Source organism: Mastigoproctus giganteus, chromosome 11 (genome assembly GCF_048544385.1).
Source record: "Mastigoproctus giganteus isolate SK-2022 chromosome 11, ASM4854438v1, whole genome shotgun sequence".
Lineage (NCBI taxonomy): Eukaryota > Metazoa > Arthropoda > Arachnida > Uropygi > Thelyphonidae > Mastigoproctus > Mastigoproctus giganteus.
In genome coordinates, this window is record NC_143585.1 from 170,438,542 (window position 1) to 170,463,918 (window position 25,377).

Consider the following 25,377-nt stretch of genomic DNA (forward strand, 5'->3'; position numbering starts at 1 on the left):
GCTGCTGGAACGAGTACAGAGAATGGCAACAAGATTAATGAATGGAACAAAGGGTTGCTCTTACGAAGAAAGGCTTAAATTTTGCAAATCACAGTGTCTGACAAATAGGCACCGGTGAAGTGATCTGATAGAGGTGTATAAAACCTTGAATGGTTTGAGCATGCTCAATGCCAATGGGATTCTTCCTCTTGCTCATAATAATCACCTGAGAGGGCATAAATTCAAATTGAGGAATAACGGATGTAGGATAGATGTGCGGAAATTTGCCTTTAGCCAGCGGGTAGTTGGTTGGTGGAACAGACTTCCATTCCTTGTTGTGGAAGTTGATATCCTAAAGAATTTTAAGGCTCAGCTGGACAGGTATTTTGAACGAACGGAGGGGTGAAATGGGAGTGTTTTTTTTTTTTTTTTTTTTTTCCTTTGGCTGTTGCTGCATAAGCTTGCTTTCTTGCATCATATGATTCTACCAATGCTAATGCTACAATACTATCCAATTGACCTTTGAATTTATTCAATCTGTTAATGTCAACTACCTGTGAGGACAGCTTGCTCCAGAAATCAACCACTCACTGGCTAAAAGAAAACTTCCTACAATCTAATCTAAACCTCTAGCCTTGTAATTTGAACTTATGACTCCTAGTTCTGGAATTCTTTATAAAAGTGAGAATTCCACCTTCATTCATTTTACTAATCCCCAGAATTTGTGGTGCCCTGGTGCCAATTGAAATTGGTGCCCCCTTTAAAATTTTCTTCATATGGGTATGTATAACTTCAGGGGCTCACATCTGGTGGGTATGGGCTTGGCATACCCAGGGTCCTGAGCTGGATATCATCATTCTTCTCTTTCTTGGTGATTCCCTTCTCTCTCTCTCTCTCTCTCTCTCTCTCTCTCTCTCAGGTTAACTTGGGAATGAATTTTTTTTGACTGGTTCAGCATAAGCCTCAGGCTTCCTTGCACCATATGGCTAATAATAATGATAATAATAATATTTCAGGTACCCCTTGAGCGTTGGCGCCCTGGTGCAGAGCACCCCTCACTCTTGGGACGGCCTGCTCCTGCTTAGTAATCCCTTTCAGAACCTTATAAACCTCGATCAGGTCACCACTCAGGTACCTAGTTGCCAAGCTCTGTAGCCCACATAATTGGAGTCTTTCCTCCTACTGCTACCGATGATCTCACCATTCGAGTTCCTCGTGTTTGGGCAATTTCAAGAAACTCGGAAGTCTTTTTCCAGATTAGGTCTCCATATTTGAACACGGTAGTCCAAATGCCTTACAATTCTGTTATACAGTGGGATTATGACTCCCTACCTCTATAGGATAACGTTCAATAAATGATCGATGGGACACCATGGTCTTTCCTGGCTGCCTGTTTATAATGTTCAGAAAATTCATATCTGCTTGTATTGTAATTCCCAGATCCCTTTCCTCATTCACTTTTTTAATTCAGCCTCACCAAGTGTATAATTTATTTGTGGGTTGCTATTAAAGTGTAAGATCTTACATTTAGCAGCTTTAAAATATATCTGCCACATCTTTGAAGTCTGTTCGAGTCATCCTAAAGGAGTGCTGCTTGGCACTGATCATTACCGATTCAGCCAATCATCTGAAAATTTCGACATCATGCTTTCTGTTCCTTCGTCGATGTTATTTATGAAAATGACAAGCAACAGTGGTCCAAGAACCGATCCTTGAGGGACCCCACTCCTGACGTTACACCAGTCTGAAGAATATCCATTAATCACAACCTTCCAATATAGCCAAGTATCCATTGCCATTTGCGGAATCTTTTATAAACTGCAGGTGACCTACTCCGGAATACGAAATGCACCCCCATATCATTTGGCTGGTAGGGAATTTCACTGTAGACACCATACAGTCTGGATGGTATTCTTCGACACGTCTACGGCGAATCGTTTTGTCTCCCATCAGAGCCATGCAGGTTGAATTTTTTCTCATCCCAGAAAATAACTGACTTCCGCTGCTCGGAGGTTCATTTGACATGCTCCTTACACCAAATTAATTGGGCATTTTTCATTTTTTGTATGAGGAGGGGCTTCTTTGGACGACGAGCTACAAGTCCATTTTTGAAGAGGTGTCTTCTGACTGTTACTGCACTTGCTACCACTCTTGTATGTTCTTTTCATTCTCTTTTCAGCTCAGACGAAGCTTTACGGTGTTTAAGGCATAAGCACTTCAAAACAGGTCCTGTTTTGGCGTAGAGGCTCGTTTATGTCCGGTTCCTTTTTTCCCTATCCGCAGAACCAGTATTCTCGAGTTTGCAAAGAAATCTACTTACTGTCGACTGATTACAAGACACTCTATAAGCAAGAGGATGGGAAGAACATCCTTCCTCACGTAAAGCAACAATACCACTCTTTCTTCGTGGTGTCAACTGCACGTAAATCACCTTCCTGAAACAAGCAAGGAATGACTGCAACTCTTGCAGAGCGTGAATATATAGCTGAAAGTAGCAACTTATGCAATATTATGTCATCACCTATGCGTGTCAATCTTATCTGATGCAATCTGTAAGAAATATTGCCATATACTTACGTTATTCGGACGACAGTTACAATTGTAAGGGGTGATGCACTTTCTCTGAACACCATTGTACGTGACTCAGTTCTAATCTCAGCGATGGCCATTTCCATTACAATCTGCCAAGGCCCACTTACTTTTCTGATAGAAACCCAGGTAATTATCGGTTGATTCTACAACTGCTCATCTCAGTCGTTCCAATTGTTCGCTATACGATTCCTTTCGATTCAAAGGATGGTACTTGTGCAAACGTCCACTCAGATATTCCCTGTGAGAGCTTAACAATTTGGGATCTTCTCTTTTCGATCTTCTCTGGCTTAAAAATCTCTCTACCAGATTCTCTCAAATTCATCGGTTGCATCTATTGTCCTCGCAACTCCACAAGTGGATATTCGAGTAGATATTCACATACGTACATAAATAGCCCTGAAACGGTGCCGTCTGGGTGGTGGTACCTATCTGAGAATAAGTAACATTAGTCTTCTCCTTAGGTGAAGCGTTACTTATTCAAAGTAGTGCAATATCATGGCAACTCGTTGTGAAGGTATTCACAATATGAGATATAACCTAAAACGATGCCGCCTTAAAAATTTTCTGTTTATTCAGAAATGGCTGTGTATTATGATGCTTAAGCAATTTATACATACATAGTGCCTACTTTAATATAACTGGATAGATGCCATCCAGCCCAGGTGCCTTTCTTGTGTTTATCTTCAACAATTTCTCCTCCACTTTACTCTCAGTTATTACAAGATTATTTAGCTTACTGACAGAGTTGAATACACTTCTGGCATTCCCCTCACTGAATAACTCCTCATGTGAATGTCGATGCAAAATATTCATTTAGTTTGTTAGCTACCTGAGCAGGATCATCAACAGTTGAACCATTGATATCAAGTGGACCAATCTGATTCATCCCCTTCCTTCTAGATTATACATATGTAAAGAACTCTTTGCTGTTTTTCTTTGCATCCTTTGCCAGAGATTTCTCGTAATCTGCCTTCGCGTGCCTAACCTCCTTTGCAACTTGGTTACAGACCAGCTTATATCTATCATAGGCTTCTGTGTCACATGTTAATTTATATGTATCCCATGCATTTTTCTTCTCTGCCATATATCTTATTAGTTCATCTGACATCCATTTAGGCCTAAACCTTGAACAGTATTTCTTAGTTGGTATGTAAAGCCTAGTAGCTTCCAAGATAAGTTCTTTGAATGCTTCCCATTTTGAATTTTCTGTTGGTAACATCATCAGTTGGTCCCACTGTATAGAATTTAAATACTGTCTCAGACCATCGTAGTCGCCTTTACGAAAGCAAAAACCCTTCGCTTTACCCCTGATGGTAGTTACCTCTTTGAGTAAATCCCACTTCAGCATAATGTGATCATTGCCACCTAATGGTTCCTTTATCTGCAGATTCTTAATGTAAGAAGAATCACTACTAATAATTGGATCAAGAGTATTACTCCCTCTAATTGCCTCCTGAACATGCTGATGTAGAAAACAATCATCCAATAAATCCACAAAAGCCTTGCTGGTGTGTGAGTGACCAACCCACAAATTCCGGTCAATAAGTGGGAAATTAAAATCCTCCATTATAAGACTCTCTGATTTACTGGCCCACTCTATTTCCCTGTACAGTTTCTTATTATACTCATCCTTAGGTCTATAATACACTCCTACTCTCAATTTTGATCTCCCAATGCCTATGTCACACCAAACTGACTCGACACTGCACTGTCCAGCGATGTCGACTGGCTTCACTTCCTTGGATTTTATGTGTTTCTTAACTAATAGCATAACCCCTCCTCCCTTCCTATCCTGTCTATCTTTTCTGTACACATTGTACTCCCCAAATTCCAGTTCTGCATTCCTTATATCTGTGTGACACCCTGATATCCCAACAATATCTGTCTTTGATGTTTTGAGCAATACCTCAAATTCATCAAATTTATTTACCAAACTCCTAGCATAGGTGTACACGCAAGTATACATGCACCTGTTCCTATTCTTAGCTACCCTAACAGAACCCATGTGTTTACTTGTATCGCAATGACTCCCAGCAGTCTCTGAAATACGCTGACAGTGGTAGAGAATGAAAAGGACCTGGGGGTAATTGTGCAGGCAGATATGAAGTTCTCTGAGCAGTGCAGACGAGCTGCAAGAGTAGCTCATGGTGTCTTGTCAATGATATACAGGAAGTTTTCTAGCAGGGACAGGGATGTGATTATTCCCTTGTATAAGGCATTGGTCAGGCCACACCTTGAGTACTGTATACAGGTCTGGAGGCCTCATTTCAAGAAGGATGTAGAGATGCTGGAACGAGTACAGAGAAGGGCAACAAGATTAGTGAATGGAACAAAGGGTTGCTCTTACGAAGAAAGGCTTAAGTTTTGCAAATTACAGAGCCTGGAGACTAGGCATCGGCGAGGTGATCTGATAGAGGTGTATAAGGCTTTGAATGGCTTGAGCATGCTCAATGCCGATGGGATTCTTCCTCTTGCTCAGAATAATCACCTGAGAGGGCATAAATTCAAATTGAGGAAGGACGGATGTCGGATAGATGTGCGGAAATTTGCCTTTAGCCAGCGGGTGGTTGGTTTGTGGAATAGACTCCCATCGCTTGTTGTTGAAGTTGATAGCCTAAACAAATTTAAGGCTCAGCTGGACAGGTATTTCGAACGAACGGAGGGGTGAAATGGGAGTAGTGGTGGTTTTTTTTTTTTTTTTTTGGCTGATGCTGAATAAGCTTGCTTTCTTGCATCATATGCCTCTACTAATGCTAATGCTAATGCTAAATATCCTGTAACTTGTTTTCCAGGCTGCTGCTCATTCCAATAGAAGCAGTGCAAGAATCACTTTCACTTCTGCCAGTGGCTACTGTTAACCTAGTAGTCCTTTTATCCCCCCAAGCTAGCAGTTTTCCGACCCACCTAACACTGCCTCCATAGCATCAGCAAATATTCTTTCACCCTTTCTATTTAAGTGTATCCCATCCCTGTAGAAGCAGTCTCTCCTGTTAACAAGTACAGACCAGGCTGAAAAAAATTCTACACCTTGAGCCTTGCACAATCTTTCCAGGGATGAATTGATCGACAAGGCTCTCATCATATACTCCCTCCTATCGTGTCTGGGCAGAATTGCAGACACTTTCAAATTGAACCGTAATTGACGGTTCTTTTTCAACAGTGATCTGTACTTAAGTAAAGTCACAGAGTACCAGTCTTGGAGTTGGGGGAACCCCCAGTGCTAGTCAAATTACACTATATCCTTTCTGTATCGTAGATTTGGGAGAAATCTTGGATGCCACTAATCAAACTACATTTTACACTATGTCCTTTCTGTATCCATCGTACTTCCCATATTCAAATTCTGCATCCCTTATATCTGAGTGACACCACTTCTCTGAAATACCAACAATGTCTGCATTTCATGTCTTGACCATCACTTCAAATTCATTAAATTTATTTACTGTACTCCTAGCATTGGTGTACTGTAATTTATTTACTGTACTCTTAGCATACAAGTATACATGCACCTGTTCTTACCCTTAGCTACGCTAACACAGCCCATGTACTGTATTTACTTTTTCATGATGTCTCCAAGCAGTTCTTGAAATCAGCAGCATCTTGCTTTCAAGGCTGCTGCTCACTCAAATAGAAGCAGTGAAAGAATCACTTTCACCTCCTCTTCAGGTTCTTCATATGTTTAATTTTTAGACATGTTTTGTGTAAAGCACCGATTTGTGTAATAGTATTGTTGTTACCTGTTGTCTGTCCATTTGCCTGTCTAACTGGCTCCCTCTTTCTGCCTGTCTGCATGTACTCGTCTCAGTAGATTGATTTCCATGAAATTTTATATTTGGCCTGTTAGAAAGATTTGTAGAGATATCTCAAATTTCATTAAAATTGGATAGTAGAAATCCAGCAAGTATTATTTCTTTATCTGTCTGTCCATTTGTATGATAGCAATATCGAGTGAAGTCACTGAAGAAGAGCGAGAAGAAATTACGCGTGAAATTTTGTCTGAAGCGCAAGACCTGGCCGAAATCGAAATGTTTTCAGGAAGAACATTGCAAAGAACACCAGTTAAGTCCGTGCCTCAATCAAGTCTCACACAAGATTCTCATAAAGGCTCTAAGAAAAAGAAAAGTAAAGGTGATAAGAATACTGATAATTGTTCGGATGCTGGTAATTATAGCAAAGGTAGAAGTAAGAAAAGAAAAAAGGAAGGAAGATAATACTGTTGGAAAATCAAATAAAGAAGGTTTTGATTATGTATATGAAACAAGGAACAGACTAAAGGCTTTTCTATGGGATACCAACAGTAAAGTTCCTACAACAGCTATATATATATGATTATGGACATGTGGGATATAGTTGAAAAGAAAGCGTTAAGAGGGTTATGTTGAAAATGAAGTTTTAAGAGATAGATTAAAGAGAAAAGAAGATAAACAAGAAAAGACATATGCAGCTATGACAAAAGTACAAAAAGAAAGTGATAGGAAAACTTCCAAAGTTATGTTAATAAAAACAGTAAGTGATAAATATAAAACAAGTGAGGAAGTTAAGCTGGATATTCTTAAAGAAGTAAGACCCATGCTTTCAACGGTAGAAGTAAGAAATATAAGAGCAATAAGCGATCGTGGGGTATTGATTGAGGCGGAGACGACTGATGATTTGGTAAAAATTGAGGTGTTTTCTAAAATTCAAGAATTAGGATTAAAAACTAGTATACCAAAGCCTGTGAGTCCAAAAATAGTGATCTTCGATGTGGAACAAGATGTGCAGAAAGAAGAATTAATGAAGAAAATCTGGCAGAAGAATTTTAAGGAATATAATATTAGTTCGGAAAGCTATATATTTTTCTTGCTGATTAGTAAGTTCCGTTGCCCAAAGCTGATTGCCAGTGTCTAGGCGCACACCTCCTCGTGATCCGGGGCGTGCAGGTAGGGGTGAATCCCCTGCCTGCCTGCCTGTCTAAGTTGAGCCTGTCGAGGGGACGAGGCTTTCTTGTTTATTTTGACTCAAGAGGTGAGTTTCAAATTTTTCTCCTCTTGAGGTCCCTTGGAGCATTTCCGTGCCTTTCGGTTTTGCTTATTAATTGAGTTAAAGTTGAGTATTTCCGTGCCTTTTCCGATCTGCTTATAGTTAAAGTTGAGCATTTGTGCTCTTGGAATTATTAAATTAAAACTGAGTTGAGTTGAGTACTCTGAGGTTTCGGATTGTTAAGATAACCAGTTGAGTTGAATTGGGTTGCCTTGTTAAAGCAACTATAGTTACTCCTGGGACCCCACCCGTTTAACTTGGGCGGTGGAGTTTTTATCACGTGGATAGATTGTCGCGTGTTTTAATTTCCATTAAGTTCCGTCTGGATCTGAAGCTCCTTGCTCACTTATAATATTGTGTAAATATTGTAAATATTAATTGTTCCTCATTTTTGAAGTGCAACTTTTAACTGTAAATAATTGTTTTTATGTATACAATGTCTTCATCCAGTGATGAAGATGATATAATAGATAAGGAATCGTTGATGGTCATGGACGGGGTCACTGATGATGAACCTGAAGGGTTAGTGTCGGGTGAGTTGATAGCACAGGTACAAGAACCAATTGAAGAAAATGTTTTTTTGGGCAAGACTTTGCGGCGGACACCAATTAAGACTAGATCGTTGTCTCTTCCAAGTACTTCACATACTCATAAGGAATATAAGAAAAAGAAAAGGAAGCAAGGGGAAATGACCACAGATTGTGGTGGCTTAAGCGATAGGGAAAAGTCTAAGAAAAAGAAGAAGAATATAAATAAAGTTAATGCTGATGAAAATTTTGATTATATTTTCAAGGCTAGAGAACAGCTTAAAGAGTTTCTTTGGGACACAGATCCATGTACCAATGATAGCGATAAAAACAGTATTGGACATTTGGGATATTGTTGAAAAGAAGGCACATCAAGTACATGTTGAGAATGTTTTATTAAAGGAAAAGTTGAAGAAGAAAGTGGATCGACATGAAAGTTATTCATCTGTAGTGTCAAAGAAAGTGGAAGAAAGAGTTAGTGTTCCAAAAGTTATGATCGTAAAAGCCACCTCGAATAGACATAAAACTAGTGATGAGGTAAAAGTTGATATATTAAAAGAGGTAAGACCTATGTTAGCGACGGTTAAGGTCAGAAACATAAGACCTATTAGAGATTCTGGGGTGCTTATAGAAGCAGATACAACAGATGACCTAATGAAAATCAAGACGCGTTCCAAATTGCAAGAACTTGGATTAAAGTCTATTGTGCCGAAGCCGATTTATCCGAGGTTTGTCATATTTGACGTTGAATCGGATATTGAAAGAGAAAAACTTCTGAGTCAAATTTGGCAAGGAAATTTTAAAGAAAGTTTAACTGAAAAGAAATTCAAAGAGTGTGTGGAGTATTAACGGTTAATAAAAATAAAAAGACACAATTAAATAATTGGATATTCCAGATGAATAATGAATTGTGGGATAGATTAAGTGATAGAACACGTCTATTTATACGGTGGTCCTCCTGTAAATTGAACAACTGCAAAAAAGAAGTTTTTGCAGTTGTTCAATGTTTTAAGTGTCTAATGTTTGGCCTTGTAGCAAAGTATTGTAAGAGGGAAATGCTTTGTGGACACTGTGCAAAGTCAGGTCACACATTTAGAGATTGTGCAGACCGAAGTAATGAGCCTACTTGTGGAAATTGTTTCAAGAAGGGAGTGAAGGCTGTACATGTTGCAGTGAGTAGGGAATGTCCAGAATATATTAAGGGGACTGAAAATTTTAAAAAGAAGATCAATTATGGATAGAAATATTAAAATTTTGCAACTTAATGCACAACGTTCTAAGGCAGTCGCCGCCCAGTTGCATAAAGCAATGGAAACGGAGGACGTGGATATCGCCTTGCTGCAGGAGCCTTACTCTGTGGATGGTCAAGTGAGGGAAATCCTGTTGGATATAGAATTGTTTATGAAGGTAATAGACCTACAACAGCAATTATAGTTAGAAATAAAGAGTATGTGGTAACTAGAATAAATTCTATGTGTAGTGAGAAATATATATGCTGTGAAGTGATATGTAATATTGGTAGGTTTTATTTTGTAACAGTGTATTTCCCACCATCTGAAGAAATAGAGCCATATATAAGTTATTTAGAAAAGTTATACAGAGTGTTGGGTTCATTGACTCCAATGTTAACTCTCCCCTATGGGATAGTAATGTCTCTGATGATAGGGGTCAGATACTAGAGGAGTTAATTGCTGCCTCTGGGTTAGAGGTGGTTAATGTTTCAGGGCATGGACCTACCTACTCATCAACGCATGGACAGTCATTTATTGATTTGACGATGGCGACTTATTCGGTCGTGCATAAAATTAGAGACTGGAAGGTGATCGAGAACTTAACTACTAATGACCACAATGGCATTTCCTTTAATACTGAAAGTATTGATAATGTAAGAACATATTATGATATAGATAGATTTAAGATAAATAGTGCGACATGGGCCAGATTTGACACTGAATTTGAACAGAATGTTATACAGGTGGATTGGACTCAATTATCATCGGAAGAAATGGTTAAAAGTTTAACTGAAATGATAAGTGTGGAATAGGTGTATGAAGAAAAGGAAGGGTGTGAATAGGCCTGTGTTCTGGTGGACAATGGAGTTGACTCAGAAAAGAAAAATAGTGTTTAAGAAAAGGCGCCAGTTTCAAAGACTTAGGAGATCTGGTGATAGTGAAATGTGTGAAATCGTAAAAGAACAGTATATAGTTCTCAGACGTGACTACGTTCATGCCATCAACAAAACTAAGATTGAGAAATGGAGAAAATATGTATGTGAGCAAGGATCTAAGGATTCGTGGAATTCTATTTTTAAATTAATTAATAATAAACGGCAAATTTTAGACGTTTCCTGTTCTATAGGAGTTGCGGAAGATGAGACATTGACATGGGAAAGGTCTGTAGACCGGATCTTGGATGACCTCTTTCCGGATGACTTAGAAGAAGAAAATGTTTTGTATAGGCAGATTACTGAAGCAAATAGAAGGTATAATTCCCTTACATTAGAAGAACCTTTTACAAATGAGGAGGTTGGGAATGCCATGTCCCTTGCAAGGGTAGGCAAATCGCCGGGCCTGGATAAAATTGAAGTTGTTGTAATAAAAAGAACTTATGAAAAATTTCCTGAAGTATATACAATAATGTATAATAAATGTTTAGAAGAGGGAGCTTTCCCGTCGTGCTGGAGAAGGGCACAAGTTAAATTATTAATCAAAAATATGGATAAATTGCTAAATGAGACTAGTTCATATCGTCCCATTGCTCTCCTTCCGGTCATGGCAAAAATTTATGAAGGTTATGTGTAAACCGATCGATGATTATTTATAATAATAAAGGCCTAGCATCAAGTAAACAATATGGTTTCAAGAAAGGTCTTTCGACTGAAGATGCAGCCTATAAATTGGTGCAGATTGTGGAGAGCTGCGGGATGAGATATGTGCTGGGTATTTTTGTCGATTTTAAAGGTGCCTTCGACAGATTATGGTGGGTGGGGGAGCGTCCTTAATAGGATTAGTAGGACAGATTGTTCTAATAAAATATATTCTGTATTTAAGAATTATTTTAGTGAACGACAAGTTGTTGTTAAAACAAGGTTCAGTGAGGTGAGCAGGAAAATATATCGAGGTTGTCCTCAGGGTTCGGTGATAGGCCCTTTTGCTTGGAACATGGTATTCGATTAATTTTTGAATGAGGAAATACCAGATGTGGAAAATATCGCCTATGCGGATGATTTGGTAATGATTGTCTCTGGAAATGCCAGATCACAAGTTGAAAGTAAGGCTGATGAGGCTTTAAGCAAGTTAGCAGACTGGTCCAAAAAACATAAGTTGTTAATATCTAATGAAAAGACTGTCCAAATGTTATTAAAAGGAAAACTGAGTATGAGTCGGGCTCCTACTGTGAGGCTTCTGGGTGATGCAGTTCGTTACGTGAGAGTAAATAAATATCTTGGACTCAAAATAGAAGAACGATTATATTTTACCGAACACGTTAAGTATTTAAAAGAAAAAATTCGGACAGTGTATGCTAAGCTCCGGAAGTTGGTGCGCACTGAATGGGGGATAAAGGGCAGAGCCACAAATCTATTATATGAATGTTTGTTCCTTCCAATCATAACGTACACCTCTGGGGCTTGGGTGTACAGGGTACCAATCATAATAATTCAAAAGCATTTGATCCAAGCGCAAATATTTGCACTATTAGGAATAACTCGAGCGTGTTGAACTGTCTCCTCAGAGGCCTTGCAGGTGGTCTCAAGCAGGGGTCTCAGGTTTTTAATTAAATTGTGTTGAGTTGTGTTATATTATTTTAAATTAACAAAATATTTTAAAATAGACTAGCAAAAATTATAATTTTCATGACTTTAACCATGGATGGACTTCGGTCCAGGGAATGGGTGTCTGAAAACAGGAACTTAATGGAATGTCCATTTGTATGATGGCAGTATCGAGTGAAGTCACGGAAGAAGAGCGAGAAGGAATTACGCGTGAAATTTTGTCTCAAGCGCAAGACCTGGCCGAAATCAAAGTGTTTTCAGAAAGAACATTGCAAAGAACACCAGTTAAGTCCGTGCCTCAATCAAGTCTCACACAAGATTCTCATAAAGGCTCTAAGAAAAAGAAAAGTAAAGGTGATAAGAATACTGATAATTGTTCGGATGCTGGTAATTATAGTAAAGGTAGAAGTAAGAAAAGAAAAAAGGAAGGAAGATAATACTGTTGGAAAATCAAATAAAGAAGGTTTTGATTATGTGTGTGATACCAGGAATAGACTAAAGACTCTTCTATGGGCTACCAACAGTAAAGTTCCTACAACAGCTATATACAGGGTGATTCACTACCAGTGCGACAAACTTGCAGGAGGTATAGGGGTCACAAAGACCAATCGGAATCACATAGCATTGCAGGGTCCGAAATGCCTTCGTCATGCGGTAGAGGACGTTGAACGGGAGGTCGCGTGAACAGCGATCCCGCTAGAAGTCAGCATTTGCGAACCGGTTTCCGAGGCAGTAGGATGGACGTTACACTGGCCAACATGCACCTCGCGTATGGAGCTGTGGACTGTAATGGGCGCGCCGCTCTGCGCTGGTACCAGGAACGTTTCCTGCACAGGCGTGCTCCTCATCATACGATTTTCGCACGTGTGCACAGAAGGTTACGTGAGACTGGTTGTTTCACGAGAGATACCATGAATCGAGAGCGAACGACGAGGACGCCAGACAATGAGGAGAATGTCCTACGTCTTGCAGAAGGCAATCCGAGTACGAGTACTCAAGCGATAGGCAAACGATTGGATATTTCCCAATCCACTGTATGGAGGATATTGTCAACAAACCAAATGAGTTCATACCATCTGCAACGCGTCCAATCATTGGAGCCTGCGGATTATCCACTCCGGAGGACTTTATCCATCCTACTGCCTGGGGAACAGGTTCGCAAATGCTGACTTCCAGCGGGATCGCTGTTCACACGACCTCCCGTTCAACGTTCTCTACCGCATGGCGAAAGCATTTCGGACAATGCAATGCTATGTGATTCCGATTCGTCTTTGTACCCCCTACACCTCGTGCAAGTTTGTCGCACTGGTAGTGAATCACCCTGTATATGATTATGGACATGTGGGATGTAGTTGAAAAGAAAGCGTTAAGAGGTTTATGTTGAAAATGAAGTTTTAAGAGATAGATTAAAGAGAAAAGAAGATAAACAAGAAAAGACATATGCAGCTACGACAAAAGTACAAAAAGAAAGTGATAGGAAAACTACCAAAGTTATGTTAATGAAAACAGTAAGTGATAAATATAAAACAAGTGAGGAAGTTAAGCTGGATATTCTTAAAGAAGTAAGACCCATGCTTTCAACGATAAAAGTAAGAAATATAAGAGCAATAAGAGATCGTGGAGTATTGATTGAGGCGGAGACGACTGATGATTTGGTAAAAATTAAGGCGTGTTCTAAAATACAAGAATTAGGATTACAAACTAGTATACCAAAGCCTGTGAGTCCAAAAACCCCAGAGCATACAGGCCAATCTCTTTATTGGCAAATCTTGGCAAATTATTTGAAAGGATGATTGCCCCAAGGATTTTTAAATTATTTACAGAACATAAACTCTCCTCTGATTGCCAGTTTGGATTCAAAAAAGGACGTTCCACTGAGGACGCAATCTCAACCCTGCTGACTTACATTCAGGAGGCAAACAGCAAATATGTTCTTGCTGTTTTTATTGACTTTGAGGGCGCTTTCGATTCCCTTTGGTGGGAGAGTGCTCTCAGGTCACTGCAACTGGCAAAGTGTGATGACTACCTGTTCAGAGTCCTCAGATCTTACTTTAAGGATCGACAAATTAGAGTATGTGCAAAGCATTTATCATACACGACTACCGTTTCAAGAGGATGCCCTCAGGGTTCAGTCTTGGGACCTCTCTTTTGGAATGCAGTGCTAGACCAGTGGCTCACGAAGGATAGCGATGAGTTCATCAAAGTTGCATATGCAGATGACTTGGTGGTGGCGGTGCAGGGAGGATCAAGACAAATTCTCGAACAAAAAATTCAGTCAGTTTTGAATAATTTAGTGGCATGGGCGGGTTTGAATAAACTAAAGATTTCTGTCACCAAGACCAATTTCATGGTGTTTAAACACCACTTCGATTATGGAAGGCCGCCAAAGGTAACCCTATATGGTACTCAAATTCCTTATGTACAGAACACCAAGTATTTGGGTTTAACTTTAGATGATCGTCTCAGGTTTCATGTACATGTCACTAAAATCAATGAAAAAATCAAAAAGTTCGTAGCTGCAGTTGTTAGAATTTCCCTCAAGGAATGGGGTTTATCCAAAAAAACTCTGGTATTGTACTACAAGACGATATTTCTTCCCATTGTAGATTATGGTGCTGGTATTTGGTTTGCGGCTGCTACCAAGGTTACAACTAAAGCCAAGCTTCTGTCCCTGCAACGTACAATGTTGCTTACAGTTATACGCGCTCCAAGGAGAGTGTCGACAAATGCCTTACAGGTTATTGCAGGTACCATCCCCTTGGATTTACACATTATTTTCCGAGGTATTGTATATAACTTAAAGAAGGGAAGGGCGTTACAAATATTGAATATCACCTCTAATCCAAATAACAACATAAAGGAGGAAAAACGTAGAATTTGGGGCGAGCTTGTGAATTGCTGGCAGCAACGTTGGGATTTGAGTGAGTATGGAACCATTACAAGAGGCTTCATTCCAGCCGTAAGCTTTTCAATGGACAGGAGGGTGTCGTCTTGGTTTGCTCCCACCATGACCACGAGTTACTTAATCACTGGACATGGCTTAAGGGCCAAACTATTTGAAAGAGGATTAGAACCTGACCCCTACTGTTCGTGCGGTGAGGTGGAATCTTGGAGACATGTCATCCTTGAATGCGGACTGTATACTTCAGACAGGCAGGAATTACTAAATAGGTTGCCAAACCTCACGGAGAATAATTTACCTCTCTTGGTTCAGAGGTGGGACATCTTTGCTTTGCTTCAGGAATTCTCGGCCAAAGTTTTTAAAAGAAGACAGGAGCTAAGAAATCTATTGCAGGATACCAATTAAGGGAAGTGCTGCACATTTGACGACAGAACATTTCGTGTAATGTCATCTTTATAGGATGTTTCTTGTCTACAGCGAGATGATCTTCTGCTCCTGGACACCCAATTGCAGGCTTGCATTTGTGGATGGACTCTAAAGTGGAGATAATGTTAATGTTAATGTTTCTAAGTGTTAAGTTAATGTCATTCTAAGTGTATGTATTTGCTATTTGCATGTAAATAATCGTATAATGTTGCTTTTGTTCAACAAGTGTACATTGTTCTTAGTTGGAAATTTTTTTTATTTTTATTTTTATTTTTTATTTATTTTTTTTTTTTTCGCTGGCCTCCAAGTTTGGGCAGCCTTGGGGGCGGGATTGCTGGCACCTACCAGTATAGCCCTACTTCCGGTAGGTGCAGGATTTGTGCATTACAGCACACATAGAGAATGGTGGATCCAGGTGTTAGTTAATCCCTGGTGGCGAAATGGCCTGACATAATGCTCTTTTTTTTCAGGCCTGTTTTGCAGACGTTCTGAGCTTTCTCAGGAGTAAAAGGTGGAGATGGGCTTGTGTCTAGGAGCCACCCTTCATATCAGGACACACACAATTAATGTACAGAAAGACTACAGTATTTATAAGAGCATGTATTTAAATTTGTATATAAATATTGTATATAAATTGATTAATATTGTATATAAATTGATTAAGATATCTTGAGAATGTATATACAGTTGTGTGTTAATAAATAAAATAAAATAAAAATAGTCCAAAAATAGTGATCTTCGATGTGGAACAAGATGTGCAGAAAGAAGAATTAATGAAGCAAATCTGGCAGAAGAATTTTAAGGAATATAACATTAGCGAAAAGAAAGTACAAGAAGGAATTGAAAACTTAAGAATGAATAAAAATAGAGTTACGCAAATGAATAACTGGATAATTGAAGATGGTCCGCATGTAAGTTTAAGGAAATTTATACAGTAACTCAGTGTTACAAGTGTTTATTAAATGGACATGTCGCTAAGTATTGTAAAAGGGAGATAGTGTGTGGTCACTGTGCTAATGTTAATCACTCTTATAAAAATTCTCCCAATCGAAATAAAGAGCCTATATGTTGTAATTGTAAGAATAAGATGGTCACATCTTTTTAATTGTAATCAATTGTAAGAAAATGATGGTCACAAAAGGTTATACAAAAAGAAGGTAAATTATGAATAGACAAATAAAAATTCTCCAAATGAATGCCCAAAGAGCAAAGGTGGTTGCTTCGGAAATAAATAAATACAGGGTGATTCACTATCAGTGCGACAAACTTGCAGGAGGTGTAGGGGGCACAAAGACGAATCGGAATCACATAGCATTGCAGGGTCCGAAATGCCTTCGTCATGCGGTAGAGGACGTTGAACGGGAGGTCGCGTGAACAGCGATCCTGCTGGAAGTCAGCATTTGCGAACCGTTTCTGTTGAAGAAACCAAGTAGCAAAAGTCCTCCGGAGTGGATAATCCTCAGGCTCCAATGATTGGACGCGTTGCAGATGGTATGAACTCATTTGGTTTGTTGACAGTATCCTCCATACAGTGGATTGGGAAATACCCAATCGTTGGGCTATCGCTCGAGTACTCGTACTCGGATTGCCTTCTGCAAGACGTAGGACATTCTCCTCATTGTCTGGCATCCTCGTCGTTCGCTCTCGATTCATGGTACCTCCCGTGAAACAACCAGTCTCACGTAACCTTCTGTGCACATGTGCGAAAATCGTATGATGAGGAGCACGCCTGTGCGGGAAACGTTACTGGTACAAGCGCAGAGCGGCAGGCCCGTTACAGTCCACAGCTCCATACGCGAGATGCATGTCGGCCAGTTCAACGTTTGAATACTCGTCCATCCTACTGCCTCGGGAACCGGTTCACAAATGCTGACTTCCAGCAGGATCGCTGTTCATGCGACCTCCCGTTCAACATCCTCTACCGCATGACGAGGGCATTTCAGACCCTGCAATGCTATGTGATTCCGATTCGTCTTTGTGCCCCCTACACCTCCTGCAAGTTTGTTGCACTGGTAGTGAATCACCTTATATATGGAACAAGAAGATGTGGCTCTCTTGCAGGAGCCATATTCAGTGCAGAGTGAAATTAGAGGTTATCCGTTGAGTTACAGGGTTATAAGTGAGGGGAAATGTTCTATGACAGCGATTATAGTTAGGAATAGGGACATTGTGTTTACAAAAATTCATTCCCTATGCAGTGAACAGTATTTATGTATTGAAATAATTGGTAGTTTTGGGAGATTTTATGTTGTGACATTATATTGTCAGCCGTCCCTAGAAATAGGCATGTATTCAATACTTGGAAAGACTGCATAGAATTATAGGCTCCTGTGGGGTGGTTGTGGCCATAGATACAAATGCCAATTCTCCACTCTGGGGGCAAAAATAAAAAAAAATACTATATTAGGGTTACCCGTAAACGATTACATTAACCCGTATTCATGTCTGTAAATTGCGTGTGTTCTCTGGTCGATTTGCCTGTTTTGCTGGACGAAAAAAACCTCAGTTTCTGAGGGAAAAAACCTTGCTATCTACGCCTGAGACCGACTAACTTTTAGTGAAAAAAGTGATAAAAGCTTTTTTAGTGAAAAAAGCCCACTAAAGTTCCGCACGTCATCAACGGGATTCGAACCCAGGCCTTTTCCACCCGGTGTGGGGAGGATGGTGACAATACCACTGTGCTACCCACGCAGACATCCACTCTGGGGAAGTGATACATCTGATGAAAAAGGTATAGTGCTTGAAGATTTTCTTGCTTCATCAGGATTGGAGGTGATAAATGTTTTGGAGCACCCGCCGACTTATTCTTCAGTGCAAGAGCAGTCATATATTGATGTTACAATTGCAACTCAAGCTATATATAGAAAAATAATAGATTGGAAGGTTATTGAGAGTTATACATCAAGTGATCATAATGGTATCTCCTTTGTAATATCAAATTATAGTAATGATAGAGTTTGTAAAGATATTGATAGATTTAAAGTTAATGAAGCGGCATAGCCAAAATTTGATTATTTATTTGTGACAAGTGTGGACCAGGTGGATTGGAAAGATTTAACTGCAGATGAGTATGGGGACCAGTTTTCACAGATATTAGTAAATTCCTGTTGTGCCAGTATGAAAAAGAAAATGTCTTGACAAGCCAGTGTTTTGGTGGAACTTTGAATTGACAAATTTGTGGAAAGTAATGTTTAGATATAGAAGACTCTTACAAAGATCAAGAAGAAATCGGGATAATGAACTAATTGAAATGTATAAGGAACTGTATAGAGAATCTCAAAGTGACTTCGTTCGTGCTGTCAATAAAACTAAAAAATTAAAATGGCAAGAATATGTGAAGGAGCAGGGATCACGAGATCCATGGTCAATATTTAAAATTATTAATGGTAAGAGAAACCACTTAGATATCTTAAGCTCCATTGGTAATCAGTCCAATTTTACAACTACTTGGAAGGATTCTGTAGACAGGATATTGGATGAACTCTTTCCACAAGACGTGGGGCAATTAAGGCCAGATCACAGGCAAATTGTGGATAATAATATCAGGTGTATTCAACTTCTTCAACTTCTATAGAACTGTAGTTCTATAGAAGTTGAAGAAAGATTCACCTTGAGTGAAGTAAGTGGTGCAATGGACCGGACAAAAGTAGGTAAATCATAGGGCTTTGATTTAATTGAAGTTAATGTTATGAAAAGGACATTTAAATTAAAACCTGAATTTTACTTAGATATGTATAATAAATGTTTGGAAGCAGGTACCTTCCCATCGTGTTGGAAGAGGGTGAGAATAAAACTTTTAATTAAAGGAATAGATCGTTTAATGAATGAAACTGGTTCGTACCGTCCCATTGCTCTCTTGCCGGTGATGGCTAAAATTTATGAGAGACTAATTATAAATAGATTGATGATTAAATATGAAGAAATGCAGCTGTCCTCAAGCAGTCAGTTTGGCTTTAAGAAAGGATTTTCAACAGAGGACGCAGTTTGCAAATTAGTCAGAATGGTAGAGGAGAGTGATGGGCAGTATGTTCTAGGAATATTTATTGATTTTAAAGGAGCCTTCGACCGACTTTGGCGGGAGAGTATTATGGCTAGAATAAGTGTTACAAAATGTTCAATAACATTGTACAAAGTTTTCAGAAGTTATTTTAAGGACAGAAAAATATTGGTTAGTGCTAAGTATACTGAGGTAGTAAAAGAAAAGGAAGTACAAAGAGGTTGTCCACAGGGCTCGGTGGTGGGCTCTTTTTCCTGGAACGTTGTACTAGATGAATTTTTAAATATGGACATACCTAATGTGGTTAAAATTGCATACGCTGATGATCTGGTTTTAATAGTGCAGGGAAGTGCAAGGTCTGTTTTAGAGAAAAGGGCAGAAATAGCCTTAAAAGAATTAGAAAATTGGACAGTCAGATATAAGCTAGAGATTTCTAGAGAAAAGACGGTTCAAATGCTCCTAAAAGGAAGTTTAAGTATGAACCGAGCCCCCACGGTGAGACTTCTGGGGTCTGCCGTTCAATATGTTAAAGTAACATTAATATTTGGGAATTAAATTAGAACAAAAGTTATTTTTCACTGAGCACGTTAAATATATTAAAGAAAAAATTAGGACATTGTATGCCAGGCTCCGGAGAGTAGTTAGGGTTGACTGGGGTATAAAAGGATGATCACTTAATTTATTGTATGAATACTTATATATCCCTATAGTTACCTATGCCTCTGGAGCTTGGATACATAGAATTTCAAATGTAATGATTCAAAAATATCTGATTCAGTCTCAAAGATTGGCCTTATTAGGCATTACAAGAGCATGTCGAACGGTGTCCTCAGAGGCCTTACAGGTGCTCTCAGGAAGGATGCCAATGCATTATGTAGTTTTGATGTGTTTTTCTCTGTTTATACTCCAGGACGACTACACGGTCAGAGGAGTTCACAAGGTAGAGAGAGAGAATACAAGAAACCGCACCGTATTCAAGCCCGTGTGTGCTGACACACGGGCTTGAATCCGGGTCACTCAAGGCACATGTACTTATGCACTCACGCGCCTGACCACTGGGCTACGGCGGCCCTTCGTTTTAATGTGTGGATTGCTTTACCATACCAAAAGGAATATAAGAAAAACCTTTTTAGGTATAACATCTTGTCCTGAAGATAGGGAATATAGCAGTCTGGATCCAAAAAATGAGAAAGTAAGAATACTTAAAGAAATATACTTAAAATGGCAAGAGAGTTGGGAAGTTAGTAATAAAGGAAGACAGACTTATATTTCTTCCTAAAGTAGATATAGTTGATGTTAAGAAAAAGGTATGGTTGCAATTTGGTATGCATGCTGCATTCTTAATAACAGGATATGGCCTGGCAATGAGGTTGCATCAGTTGGGGCTTAAAGATAATGGATTATGTAATTGTGGAGTTCTGGAAACCTCTGAGAATATTATGTTTGACTGTCCTAATTATGTAGATATAAGATTTTATTTACAAAGATCATTAGGATGTCCTCTGGAGAGAAGTAATGTCTGGATCCTGTTCTCGGATAAAAGAGTATTTGTATATTTTAATGAATTTGTAAATAAAGTTTTTAAAAGATGTTGGAGATTACAGCTAGATAGTGGAGGCCCACCTTCTAGCAGCAGGGATGGTAACTCCCATGATTAAGATCGGAAAACTGGAGTTTAAACCGGAATTTTTCTCATGGGAGGCTAAGTGGCCGAAAATTTATTTCGTTGAATTAATTGTGTTTGAGTTAAAATTTTAATTATTAACAAATTTGAATCCAAAAACAACACAGACAAGTAGAAATTCAATCAGATCTTAGCCATGGATAGGCTAAGATTTTAATGAATTCGGATTTTAATGAATGCTTAAATGGAATGTCCATTTGTATGTAATAACTCAACTTCTAGTGGATGGATTTTCATAAAAAATTATTTTTGGCTCTAAGAATTATTTATTATTATTATTATTATTATTATTATTAGCCATATGATGCAAGGAGCCCTGAGGCTTATGCTGCACCAGCCAAAAAAATTTCCTGAATTACCCCCAAGAGAGAGAGAGTCGGAAGTAGAAAGGAATCACTGTGAAAGAGAAGAATGATGATATATCCAGCTCAGGACCCTGGGTTTGCCAAGCCCATACTCACCAGATGTGAGCCCCTGGGTAAATTTGTTGAGCCTTCCCAAATTTCATTAAAATGGGACCCAATATGATCTGGCAATTATTATTTATTTTTTTAATACAAAGCACATAGGTTATCCAATATTGTAGCTGAAGCGCTAGATATTATGTTTGTTGCCATGAAGCTGATTAGTAGAATGAATGGGTACTGTGACAAGGGCCAGAAATGAAATGCTTTCTGCACATAAAAATTGCTTTTTGACCTTTTTTAATACAAATCATGAATTGTTACTACGTGCTTACATGTAATTTTACAATAAATAAATTTCTCCATTGTATATGAGATACTTTCCATTTCATCAAATATTTTTGCTGCTCTAGCAGATATCAACAGCTTGCACAACTGTAAACATAAATCTGATAATTTAAAATGTTTTATGGCTTACTTATTTATGAATAATTAATAAATAAAAATAATTTATCTGAATAACTGATTTATGTTTGGTTTTATATTTCAGAATGAAAACATGGCTTCTGAACTAGAATCAGCATTGCCCCCTGTTTCTACTGTAGGGCAACATTCAGTTACATATGGACATCCACCATCAGCAAGGTATGGACATCCACCACAGCATGGGATTTTTAATTTACTAATATGAATTTTTTAAAAGTGTTTTTTTTTTTTTAATTCTGATTGGTTTTGTTTGGTAAATGAACCTGTTTATAATTTGCCATCAAAACATTTCTCTCTGTATATATGTATATAAATTTGAACTTTGAGTGTCATGAGATGGAACAGACATTCATTGGTTATTTGTTTTATTATAACTTTTGTTACAGAAGCATAAGGATGACAGGAAGATTATAAAATATCATGAATAAAATACAATGAATGTATAATTATATATCCATTTTACTTAAGTTATATTTATCAATAATTAATTATTTAATAAATTTCCTTTTACTGTATCTTAAGTAAATTTAATTTGCATGGTTTTAGGGAGTGAATTGATGCATTTTCCTGTGAATATATATAAATTGATATCTCCCTCTCTATGTACAGCATATATAAAATTGACATTAACTTTTGAGTATCAAAAGGTAGTAGTTGGCATTTATTTGCTTTATTTATAAGCTTAACTAATTCATAAATTCTCTTTTATGCTTTTATGAATTAGTTAGCAGCTGCATTCTGTAGCCCAGTGGTCAACCACTGGGCTGTCAAGGGCCACTATGGGCACCAGGTCATTGGTCCTTAAGGATGTTGCAGATGTTCTCTCAGATATGCCAAGTTGTGCTTGCTACCTGGGAGTCTAAAATACTGATGGAAGTAATATTCAAGTCAAGTGGACCTTTCAGCAAAGTCTGGTCAGTCTGTGATAGCCAGATCCTCTGCTTGCACCTTCATGATGGTGGCACTGTTAGTAACGCCAGATATAATCCCAGTGTGCAAGTCCTGAAATACATCACCTAGCACACTGTGGGTTGCCACACAGGTGCAAACCAATGTAGGCAGGGTCAAGGTGTGGCACCCACACCACACAGAGGAATGCAGCACCTCTGTGTTCCCAGGCAATACTAGGTGATAGATGATTCTCATCAACCGGTACAATACCACCAGTTTGCTTATGAAGTAGTGGAACCCATGTTTAGTCTCCAAAGCAAAGCTCCAGTTAACCCTCACCCATCTCTTCCCACGCAGCATGATTGATGTCTTTGAGGTTATGATGGACATCATGGCTACATCTAATCTTCCTTTCATTTTGAGGGTACAGCTCTAAAACGGTGTTCGCAGGCCAGCCGCTGTTTAGTACACTTGACCGGACTGAACCTATTGATAACTCTCTAGGAGGCTTCCAGATCAGCTAGTGTATAATCTCGCACCTCTACTCTGCCAGCAGAGATGGGGGAAACCCCCGGTGCTGTCATACAACTAACGCTTCACCTCTACTCTGCCAGATTGTGACTGGAGGGAGTCCGAATATTGTATATGCCATATCTAAAAATTTCATTACTTCATACAGCATGTCCCCTGACCTCACCTTTCCTTACTACTAAATACACTATGAATTGTCAAACTATTAGAGCAAACTTATCTGCAAAAAGATCTAAATCTCCCAATTACTTTCTCATTCATTTCACAAATGAATTTGGCAAGTGGAAATGTCCATTTCCACTTGCCAAACCCCATGTATTTTTTCTGACAGAATCCCAGTTATTGGTTGATTCAACTACTGCTCATCTCAGTTGTCCAAATTATTTACTGTATGATTCCTTTCACTTCAAAGGTGGTACTTGTGCATATGTCCATTCTGATATTCCTTGTCAAAGACTTAGTAATTTGGAATCTCCTCTTTTCAGTATTCTTTGGCTTAAAATCTCTTTAACACATTCTGTCAAATTATAGCTATATTGAGCTGGTTTGGTTTGGTTTTTTTTTTTTTTTTTTTTTTTAGGAGCATTAGCAACTAAGGCCATATTGCTCCGGGATATGCAGTGGTCATTCCCTGACCTTTCCGCATCCTCCATATTTGGTGGTGACGGGCTCGAACCCCGGTCTAATCAAGAATCGTGTGCTACGCACTGCTGCTCCTTCCCACCTGGCTACGGAGGCGCCTGCTATATTGAGCATATTAATTCTCATGGTGAGGAATCATAGGCTCTTCAAAAGTTTCAGTAGTGTGCTATTATCTTCTCCAATCACATTATCATATTTATTTTGTTCATGTGAATGATCAGTAAATTCATGTGGTTCTCCAACAACAGGGATTGTAAAGGTTTCACAGTACTTTTACTGATATGCAAGATTGTAAGTTTGTTCATGTTCCTCTCTGCTGGCTTGGATAAAACAGTTTGATCAAATTCCTTGAAATAAAAGCACTTCACTTGAATCTGTTCACTTAGAATCTGTTTATTACTAATAGAGTCTAACAGTCATACATTTTTGGATGTGACTGAAGGGAGTCCGATTAATGTGCATGTGGGAGGATTGTCGAAGCCACGTTATGTCAAGGATCTGGATATATTCTTACCATGTGTAAGCCATATCCAAAAATTTCATTACTTCATACAACATTGCCCCCCCCCCCAAACACCTTTTCTTACTACTAAATGCACCATGAATTGTCAAAATAATAGAGCAAACTTAATATTATTTAGCATTAGCATTAGTAGAGGCATTTGATGCAAGAAAGCAAGCTTATGCAGCATCAGCCAAAAAAAAAAAAAAACCCACTTCCACTTCACCCCTCTGTTCGTTCAAAATACCTGTCCAGCTGAGCCTTAAACTTATTTAAGCTATCAACCTCCACTACAAGGGATGGAAGTCTGTTCCACCAACCAACCACCCGCTGGCTAAAGGCAAATTTCCGCACGTCTATCCTACATCTGTCTTTCCTCAATTTGAATTTATGCCCTCTCAGGTGATTATTCTGAGCTAGAGGAAGAATCCCATCAGCATTGAGCATGCTCAAACCATTCAAGGCTTTATACACCTCTATCAGATCACCTCGCTGGTGCCTAGTTTTCAGACACTGTAATTTGCAAAACCTAAGCCTTTCTTCGTAAGAGCACCCCTTTGTTCCATTCACTAATCGTGTTGCCCTTCTCTGTATTCGTTCCAGCAGCTCTACATCCTTCTTGAAATGAGGCCTCCAGACCTGTATACAGTACTCTAGGTGTGGCCTGACCATTGCCTTATACAAGGGAATAATCACCTCCTTATCCCTGCTGGAAAAATTCCTGTATATCATTGACAGTACTCCATGAGCTACTCTTGCAGCCCGTCTGCACTGGTCAGAGAACTTCATATCTGCCTGCACAACCACCCCCAAGTCCCTTTCATTCTCTACCACTGTCAGTGTAGTACCACAGAGTTGATACGTTGCTCTGGGGTTGCTGTTTCCCATGTGTAGTACTTTACATTTGTCAATGTTAAACTTCATTTGCCACCTCTCAGCCCATCTGCTCAACCTTTCCAGATCCTGTTGCAGCAGCATAGTGTCAGTAGTGTCCTTGACAACCCTGCCAACCTTTGTATCGTC

General features: G+C 39.0%; 1 protein-coding gene across 1 annotated transcript in view; it reads left to right on the plus strand.

The window, feature by feature from the left end:
• Positions 1-12,050: 12,050 nt before the first annotated feature.
• LOC150078572 (protein tyrosine phosphatase domain-containing protein 1-like) overlaps positions 12,051-25,377 on the plus strand; it is a 274,976-nt gene continuing 261,649 nt past the window's right edge. The window contains exons 1-5 of the mRNA XM_090384615.1: positions 12,051-12,297; positions 13,282-13,607; positions 18,792-18,867; positions 18,973-19,709; positions 21,853-21,947. Coding sequence (XP_090240741.1) covers positions 12,051-12,297; positions 13,282-13,607; positions 18,792-18,867; positions 18,973-19,709; positions 21,853-21,947 — 1,481 coding nt within the window. The remainder of the gene's footprint in view (positions 12,298-13,281; positions 13,608-18,791; positions 18,868-18,972; positions 19,710-21,852; positions 21,948-25,377) is intronic.